Genomic DNA, 9,346 nt, shown 5'->3' with positions numbered 1-9,346 from the left:
TTGCCCATGTTTTTGTTGTTATCCTTATCATTCAATCTTTGTTTGTTACGTTTCAGATGGATATTACAAATTTTTTTAATTAATAATTTAACTTAATGATAGCTGTTTTTGTGTATTACAAACAGAGATTGTACAACAATAACAAGCTTAAAAAAAGAAGTACAATTTCCATGATCCTCTCTACAACGTATAAAAAAAATGTCATAGATGAAATGCTACATATTTTTAGATTGGTTTATCGAAGGAATAAAAAAAAAAAAAGTATTGTAAAAACTCAAAACGCTGCGAATTTCGAAAATGCTTTCGCCAATGTCAAGGATACTAGAAATTTTTAAGTTGCTATTATCATTATTAATCTATCGTGAAGGAATCTACTTCTTCAATAATTTCGCTCGTAATAATAATAAGGTAAAATATATCATTCCCATTTTCACATCTTTCATAACTTGCAAAACTATATCTAACTTGTTCTCATTGATATTTTTGAAATAGGATGGGCGATTGGATTGGGCAATCAAATCTCTGCTAATAATTAAGTTGAATTATGTGTGTCTATATTAACACTTTAAAGACCAGATCGTTTGTCCTATAGCTACGAAATTTACTCTCTCTCTATGGTTTTTATAGTGGGAATATATATTTTGGTTGGCGGGAAAGCACACTGCATGTAAAATAATTTTTGTTTTGGACTGCCAAAAATGACAGGTGGTTGCCCTGAACGTCAACATGACTCATTCAAATATATCAATGATAAGTATTGCAATTGTCCTTTCATACTACATCAGTTCTCTCGATGACAATTTAATAATGAATTTAAATCTATTTTTAAGTGCGTCTAGAGCTAATTTATTTTTGTAATACAAAGGACGTGTACACTAATTGATGATAAATATAACCATGATATCAAACAAAAAAAAAATCTAGAATCTAGTTTTTAACAAAATAATAGAATTGCGCAATATTTTTACTGATTTAAAAAAACCCTCTTTTTATTTTAAGTAAAATCTTATATCTGTTTAGATCTCACTGCATGTCTGCGCAAGCGCATTCCCAAAGCTTTTACTCACTGTCTGCTTCACCCGTATAAAAAAGCAACCCTAGAGCCTCCTTCAAAATTATAACCTAACGGAGGGTACAAATCCGTCGCCAAGCGTTCGCTCGGACAGGATTTATTCGTCCCGAGGGGGGGCTCGATTCCCTCCCCTTCCCGCTGTTGCTCACCAACCACAACGATGGCGGTCTGCGATCGGAGCGGCGCGCTCTTGCTGCTGCTGCTGCTCGTAATTTCTTCGTCTGGGACCGACGGGACATCTCTCGATCGTCTGCTCGAGGTGCTACAGGGCGTCCCCGGGACTTTGCAGAGGGGGCCCCGGAACGCGCCCCCTCGCTACATGCTGGACTTATACCGGTCCGTGGCCGCCCCGGACGGACTGACCGTTTCGCCGCCACCCCACAGCGCGAACGTCGTCAGGTGTTTCGCCGACAGAGGTAAGGTGTTCGAAATGACATAGGTCTTTGTTGTTTAAAAATGACATGTTAATTATTTTTTTATCGAAGGATACAATTGATAATATCGTTCTGTGCTAGAAATTTAACCTGCGATAATGGAGATATTAAAAATGTAGCTGATATTCTGTAAAGCATATGCCCTTTGTTTATATTGTGAAATATTTAATATGTATTATAAAAATAAACATGACAAAGTCGTTTAATTGATACCATAGTGCTCGTATCCACTGCTAGAAACTTTTAAGATAGAAGGATTTTTATGACAGTGTTCTTCACTTGTTATATCCTGTAATTTCACTTTTTTCTATACTAAATCATTATGATAACTACGCATTCAATTAAAAAAAACTTTGAACAGTAATATTTTTTAATTATTATTCGGAGAATATTATTTACTTCTGGCAGGTAATCTAATGTCTAATTATGACAGACGTGAAAATTCTAATAAAGAAAGAATTCAAAGAATAACGAAATATACTTTAGCCAGATTTTAAATAAAAATGGTTTAGGCATTTTAATGCTGTGCTTATAAAATATAAATATTTCTTATTTTCTGTAAAAAAAGAGTTTATTGGTATTCTTGAACATTATTAAAATTTTATAGCTAATATAGCAAATTATTGTTACATTTTACATGAAGCAAAAAGAATGAAGCTGTCGGAGAAACTTAAATATTATTCTTTCAATTTTTTTTTCCTTGGAAACTAATCACTTTTAGACGACCAAGTATTTTTTTAACAAGTCGAATTATTTTCAAAATAGCCTAATATGTTAGTGTTTAAAATGTATCTGTACGGTATCAGAAAACACTCTTTCTACTTCTTTCTAAACACTTCTCTCTATTTGTCGATTCATTCGAATCTTCTGAGAAAAAAAAAAGCTTATTTAAAGAGATTGATTAATCATGGAATTCCTGAATTTGAAACTAACAGATAAATCTTCCCTCACACAAGGTTTGCCAATGTTTGTCAAATTTGTCAGTCTCAAATGAAAAAAAATTTACAATTCTTAAAACAGTTGATTTTTATAAAGATGAAAGCAAGACGAGAATCTTGTTTGTGGAATTTTCCCTTCAAAATTTGTTTATGTATTTGAATCTAAAATTAAGCATAAAATTATGAATTAAAAGTAACAAAAGCAGATTTTATCTGTAATGTATCCAAAAATTAAACTGACAACTTTATTTGAAGAAAAATTAGCCGTCAATAGTAAATAAAAAAAGAATTGAAAAAATATAAGAAATTTGGTTCGATATTTTTTTGAAGCAAATGGATTTTAAGATGAAATTAAATTGAGGTTTAAAAGGAGAATAATATAACTTTTTTCTAATAAGAACAGTTAAATTTTCTGATTAATTTCATTAAAACTGACCGATATATTGCATGGTTTAGATTAGTTGATAGATTGATTTGATTCCTTTCCGATTTAGCTTTTACTATCGATTTCATCGTTTGTGATTAAAAAAAAGAACATAAATATAATTTATTAAAATGAATTTTACAAAGCGTTTAATTTCGGAACAAAAACTGTAAGCTGAAAAAGTGCTACTTATACTTTTTTTTTTTTTTTTTTTTTTTTTTTCATACAGCAGAGACATTTAATTGCAGCAAAAGAATTAGTTTATTCCAAATAAAGAATAAATGCAAGACGAAAATTTTTTATTTAAACCAAACTATTTTTTTAACTAACTCAAGAAAAAGAAAAATATTTTGAAGGAGAAAAATATTTTGGATTGATGTTTCGCATGCGTTTTGATATTATTTAAATGTATCATAATTTTTTTAAAAAAATTATTCTAATTCATTACTTGCTTATTTATTATTGTCCATCAAAGTTACAAATTCCCTAGATTTCTACTAAAAATATGGAAATAATTTTTTAAAATACTCATTCAAAATTTGAAATTGATAAGAACAACGAAATTTATCCCGAATAACTGAACTTTTAACCTATTCGGAAATGAGAGAACGTTATTCTTTTAAAGACATTTCTGAATTTAATTATTATTAATTTTACAAATTTAGCGAAGTACACTGTATTACTTCCGATACATTTATTTCAATGAAATAGATCAATGTTTTCATTTTTTAAAATGAAACGCAAAAGATTTTCTTTATGAAAATCGTTTGTATTCTTTCATTTTTTAAAACACGTGTGAGTGACAGCTGCTTTTTTGAGTGGGATGAATCAAACAAATACGTAACAGATCTAAAAATATCTTTTGCATGCTTTAAATTAACAAAGTAGTCTTCTAATTTAATTAAATTTGGAGAAAAGGAATGCAGATGTTGCTGAAATAATTAAACGTGACTTCATTCAGGAAATCCTCATTAAAAAACCATTTTCATTTAGCTATAATCTGCAATCTTCAGGTTTGTCTTTCTTATAAAACTAAAGGAAAAAAAAAATCTAGAATTTTCTAAATTAACAACAAAAAAGGCTGAAATTTTTTTCAATCAAGTGATGATTAAACAATTTTTTTAATTGGAAACAAACGCATGTACATGCGTATACACCTTTGAGATTAAATACATGTACACACTAGAATAATAAATTAATTTTGGAAAAAATTGCTTATAATCTAGAAGTTATTTTTTAATGGAATTTCTTGGATTTTAATGCATGTATTATATTTTATCTCGAGGTATCGAGAAAATATTCTTATTCGATCTCTTTTTCGTGTCAAACATATATTCTTACTCTTATCTAGCTGTTTAAATAGAAATGGAAAAAAATATATATATATGAAATTGCATTTTTTGAAAAAACGCTTAAGATACAGCTGAATTTCTGTGCTTGAATCTGTAAACCTTAGACATGAGAGTCACGCAAAAAGTTCCAACTTTCATTCAGTCACAAAAACTATGAATTTCCATTTTTCCATCTATGGCCATGAGATTCTTCCATTTTAAAAGAATTTTATGCTAGTATTATTAAAAAAAAAAAAAAATTGAGTAATAAAAAGGAGCAGAAAGTGTTTTTGATTCATGAAGTCCATCTTATTCCTCCACAACAACAATAAATAAATAAATGAAATAAATATATAGCTAAATGCTCATTTTTCAGAAAAATTCTTATATTCCAGTATATTCAGAAATTGTTTTTTTAATATTGATAACAAATTTCCTTTCTGAGATGAGGAAAAGTCCTTTATTCTTAAATTTAGAATTTATTTTGCAAGAGACAGAATTTTTTTTAAAAAATTAGATAGAATATAAAAAATATATTTTAAAAATATATTCTTCGATTGAGAAAATTAGAAAATACAGACATGAGAATCACGTTCCTAAATTGTTTTTAAAAATTGTTTTAAAATTATTGGGGCACTCATTGTCAAATGTCTTGAATTTTAAAAATTACGCAAAAGATAATTTTATCATTTTTTTAAAGCAGTAATATAGATTTTAACACATTCTGCAGAAAAAAGAAAATTGAATAATGAAGTGAAAATCTTGCTCATAATTTTTCCATTTATTTTATAAGTTCCGAAATTAATGCGCCCAAAGGAATAAAATGGTTGATACAATGCGAATTTACAAAAATATTGGATGTGTGAGAAAGCGAAATCGTTTTTTTTTAATCACTTTGAAATGAGAGACTTCACGATGTCCAAGATTTGAAGTCCGTAAACGTGCACAATTTACATTACAAATTTAATTTTATTTTTGAGCAGAATATATTAACATTAAGCTTCTAATATTTTTCGTATAGAAATTCATTAATACACATTTGAATAATTACGACAAAAAATACTTCTATTGATCTATTTTTAATAGCACAGAAATTAAATTTGATCAAGTTGTGTCAAATGTTTCTAAAATCAATGCAGGTTTTCAAAACATTTATTGTAGGGTTAGTAGGTAATTGGAGGCAGTGCCTACAGTACGCACAGGTAAAACCTTGGCAAGTTGAGAAACGCGTGTCACAGACACATTAGAGAGGAGAAAAAAAAAAAAAAGAAATTCCAGATTTGGTTCTTGGCATTTATAAAAATATGTTGGCAACAGTTAAAAGATATGCAAAAAATTTTTATCCTGGTGGGGCTTTAAAGAACTTACCAAATGAATGGTACAGACGAACAGAGGGAGAAAAAAAGATTCACCATATCCTGAATAAGAGCAAATCTAAAGCAAACTACAAATTTTGCCAAACGAAATATTTTTCAATTTTTAAACAAATAAATTTAGCAAATAAATAAAAATATCTTTTATATATTTATAGGCTGCGTCTTATAAATATATTAAATTTATCGCATATCTGTTTTTACAAGGTAATATGATATTGTAAGATTTCGATATAAACTTTCTTTTTTTTTCCCACCAGATTATCGTATAACTCAGGAAGTTAGTGTACTTTTTAACACTTAAAATATTTATTACAATCCGAAAAATTTAATATTTTATTTTCTTTGAAAATATATTTAATGTAAAGACTAATTGTCTAATTTTGAGTTGTAAAAATGTGAAACTTTTGGAAATCATTTGTATCATCGCATACATTCACTAGACTTTATTACAGTTTTCACAGTAATTTATTCCAATTTTAATTCACATGGATTTATTACAGATTTTCGTAAGAGCCCATGTCACAATCTTTGCAATAAGATTTCTAACAATTTTCATGTGAAAAACCTTGAAATCTGTCATTTTTGAAAAAAAACCCGTTACGAAAATCAACAGAAAATCCCCTCCTATTAAAATAATGCTTCCCATCAGTAATAATAAAAATACTGTGTAACAACCTACGGCCTCATTATTATAATTTATTTTCATTTGAATTTCCACCCTTTCTACAATCACAGCCCTCCCCTTTCAGAGAAATTTTGTGACTCCCGCTGTGTTTGCCCCGGTGGCCAGCAAGCAAAATAATCGTTCCGATGTCCATTTCTTTCTGATCTCATGAAGGCGATGTCGATTGGTCACGCAACGCATTTTCGCGTGTTTACCTTCTACGTGTACCCAAGATGACTCCCCCTGATCAATATATGGATATTAGTCACCTGTCGCTACCGAGAAAAGATCTTAATTTCTTCAGCAACTTCCCCAAATCTATTCAGCTTATTTTTCTTCTAGTAAAAGCCGCAAAATAATATTAATTAACACCCTATTTTCTTTAATGTAACGAACTTACAAAAAGCGTGTTTGTTGTATTTTATAGACATAACACCGGTTCATACCCCTGCAAGTATAACCTACTGGTTACTTAAACAGGGTAATGGGAGATACATCGGAAGGCCTCTCCTGAACTGTCCTGAACTATCGAACAAATTGCATTTTATAGATGGGGGGGGAGTGAGAATATCCTTCCCTAGCCTTCTGGTATATTTCCACTTGGATGCTGGATAAGCCCCTTGATCAAAAAAGAATGGAAATAATTGTTAGGCAATCAAATGTACTCAACTAGAATCCTTAAGGATCTTCAATGTACCCTAAATTACTTTTTCCACTGATGGTGTAACTGTGTTGTATTTTACTATTGCGTATATGAAATATACTGGGAGAAGGTATTGTTGTCATCAAAAAATTTGAAATCGAGACTTTGATGAAGATATATGTCTTAGATCTTCATGAATTCGAAAAGAAAGATATTAAATTTTGGATGAAATTCATCAATGGGAAGTACAGTACAATCCAGAGTATTCGTTTCGTAATGATCCGGCCTAGTTTTCTTTTATCGTAACTAGGGCATTACAGAATTTATGTTAAAATGTGGATAGTTTATATCTTTAACTTGCTTTTTCTCTTATAAATTTTTGAAACGTGCAGTGCAGTATATAAACATATATAAAACACCAGTACAGAGCCTTCGATTTTAATTCAACACGTTATCGGTAACTTCTTCTATGATTCTCAGGGCCGCATTCACTTATTTTTGGAGTGAATTTATTTATTCACCTATTGGCTGGAGATAAATGGAAAGCTTAGAACTCAATACGATGCGAAAATCCGTATTATGAGTATTATTACGTTATAAGTAATATACTCATACGTTAATCGTATGAGTATATTACTCATTCGTTAATACGTATAATCGTACGTTACTATTACACTTATTATTACGTTAATATACGTACGTGAGTTTTGATATAAAAACTTAGTCTTCTGGTATTGGGGGGGGGGGGGCAAAGAGATGAGTTCATAGAATTGCGGCTTATCTGGCTTCTTTTGTTATCCGACCTGCCCTTCCTCCACATTAGGCCTCGGCAGTATATTGTATACTCGGCAGTATATTGTATATTTGTCTGTTTTTCCATACGTAATGAGCACATAACTGAAAATTCAAAATAGTTAGATAAATGAAATTTCTTTGGTTTTTATCAGCATATTTTCTCACCGGGGGGGGTCACCTTAGAAATGAGGATGAGAAGCTTCCAGTATGGTGGTTGGTTCTCGTCATCTTGTAGGTATAGAAATGGTGGGGTGTCGCCTACCTCCTATCGATGACGAGAAGTGCTTCCCTCAGGAAGAGTTGTACCATGGCCGGTGATGGCCCTTAGATTCAACCATCGTCTCCGCCAGTGCTACTGTCCCAACGTTCTGGTCTTTGAGATCTTTCCTTGTACGGTTTAGACTAGCCGGTTAAGGTTTATTAGCATAATTGTATATCTGTAGCATATTTTCGTGAAAATCTGTCACCCATTTGACTTTATTGCCGTCAATTTCAGTGCCGGATTAAGACACCTAGAGCTTATGGGCAATGATGGTTTGGAATTCAACAGCCCCTCGCCAACGTCCAAAACCAGATTTTATTTATTATGCTCATAAAATGCTGTCAAGTACCAAATATTGTGACAAACGAAAATGACGTAATATTTGATTGTAAGAAAATTAGTTTCAATACCTCGCGTGAAAAAAAAATTAAATTTAAAAGTAATTATAACAATTTTTTAACACAATCTAAATACTCTCATGCAAAACTTGTCAGAGTTGTTGATCTTCGTGAATTAGTCAGCTGACTGCTGAGGGAAGGAGATCATGCTGATCCAAAGGCAGATTCTGTAAACAAGGGGAAAAACACCTTAAGAATAATGTTCTGGAATTTAAATGATCCTTGATGATGATCTGGATAAGTTTGAATACATGGTTTTTTGCTAATCGAATGAAACTTCAGAAATTAATCACCCTAAAAATATAATAATTAAAAAAAAGTCTCGGGAGTGAGGCTTCCAAAAAGTGCGGGAATCTCAAGCTATTATTACGTATTTGATAATCCAGCCTTTGTATGTATATTATGCATATGTAAATATAATTCAAATAAATGAAATTTGATATGGGGTTTTAATATCAAAATTCTAGACCTGTAATTAATTTTGTACGTAATTGCTCTTAAAGATGAAGGCCAAAATTCACATTTAATTGTTTTATGCTGGATTGTTATGAATTATTTTGTGACCAATAATGTGGCATAGCGCAAGGCTCCTAAACAGTGTGTGTTCACAAGTAAGGTCACAATTTTGGGGTCACAAACACATTAGCAATGGATAATATGGCCTGGGTTTTCGACATGATGAAATAGGAATTTAGACAGCTATTTTGATTTAAAATATTTCAGTAAAATATTACAATTGAGTATTTTTGTGCTAAATTTAATTCCTTTTTATTTTTATACTCAAGTGTATATTTTCGTTTATGTCTGGACTTGAGGATTCATTTTGCACCTAGCAAAAGAAACTTGCTTCAATCCTAAGATAAGAAATTTTATAATTATACAATTTTATTATAATCTACTAACGTATCTGTAGTCTAAGATCTATATTGATTGGAAAACGATTCTGTAGTTTAAAAGCGAATGAAATTTTTAAAACTAGATCTTCGAATGGTTTCAGCCAAATACAAAA

At 30.6% G+C, this 9,346-nt stretch overlaps 1 protein-coding gene across 1 annotated transcript in view; it reads left to right on the top strand.

The window, feature by feature from the left end:
- Positions 1–1,201: 1,201 nt before the first annotated feature.
- The window catches only part of LOC129972094 (bone morphogenetic protein 7-like), a 60,470-nt gene continuing 52,325 nt past the window's right edge, over positions 1,202–9,346 (top strand). The window contains exon 1 of the mRNA XM_056086075.1: positions 1,202–1,488. Within this exon, the coding sequence (XP_055942050.1) occupies positions 1,233–1,488 (256 nt within the window). The 5' untranslated portion in view covers positions 1,202–1,232. The remainder of the gene's footprint in view (positions 1,489–9,346) is intronic.

The sequence above is a fragment of the Argiope bruennichi genome, chromosome 6 (genome assembly GCF_947563725.1).
Source record: "Argiope bruennichi chromosome 6, qqArgBrue1.1, whole genome shotgun sequence".
NCBI classification, from domain to species: domain Eukaryota; kingdom Metazoa; phylum Arthropoda; class Arachnida; order Araneae; family Araneidae; genus Argiope; species Argiope bruennichi.
Note: the sequence above shows the minus strand (reverse complement) of the source record. Positions and strands in the feature narration are given on the sequence as shown.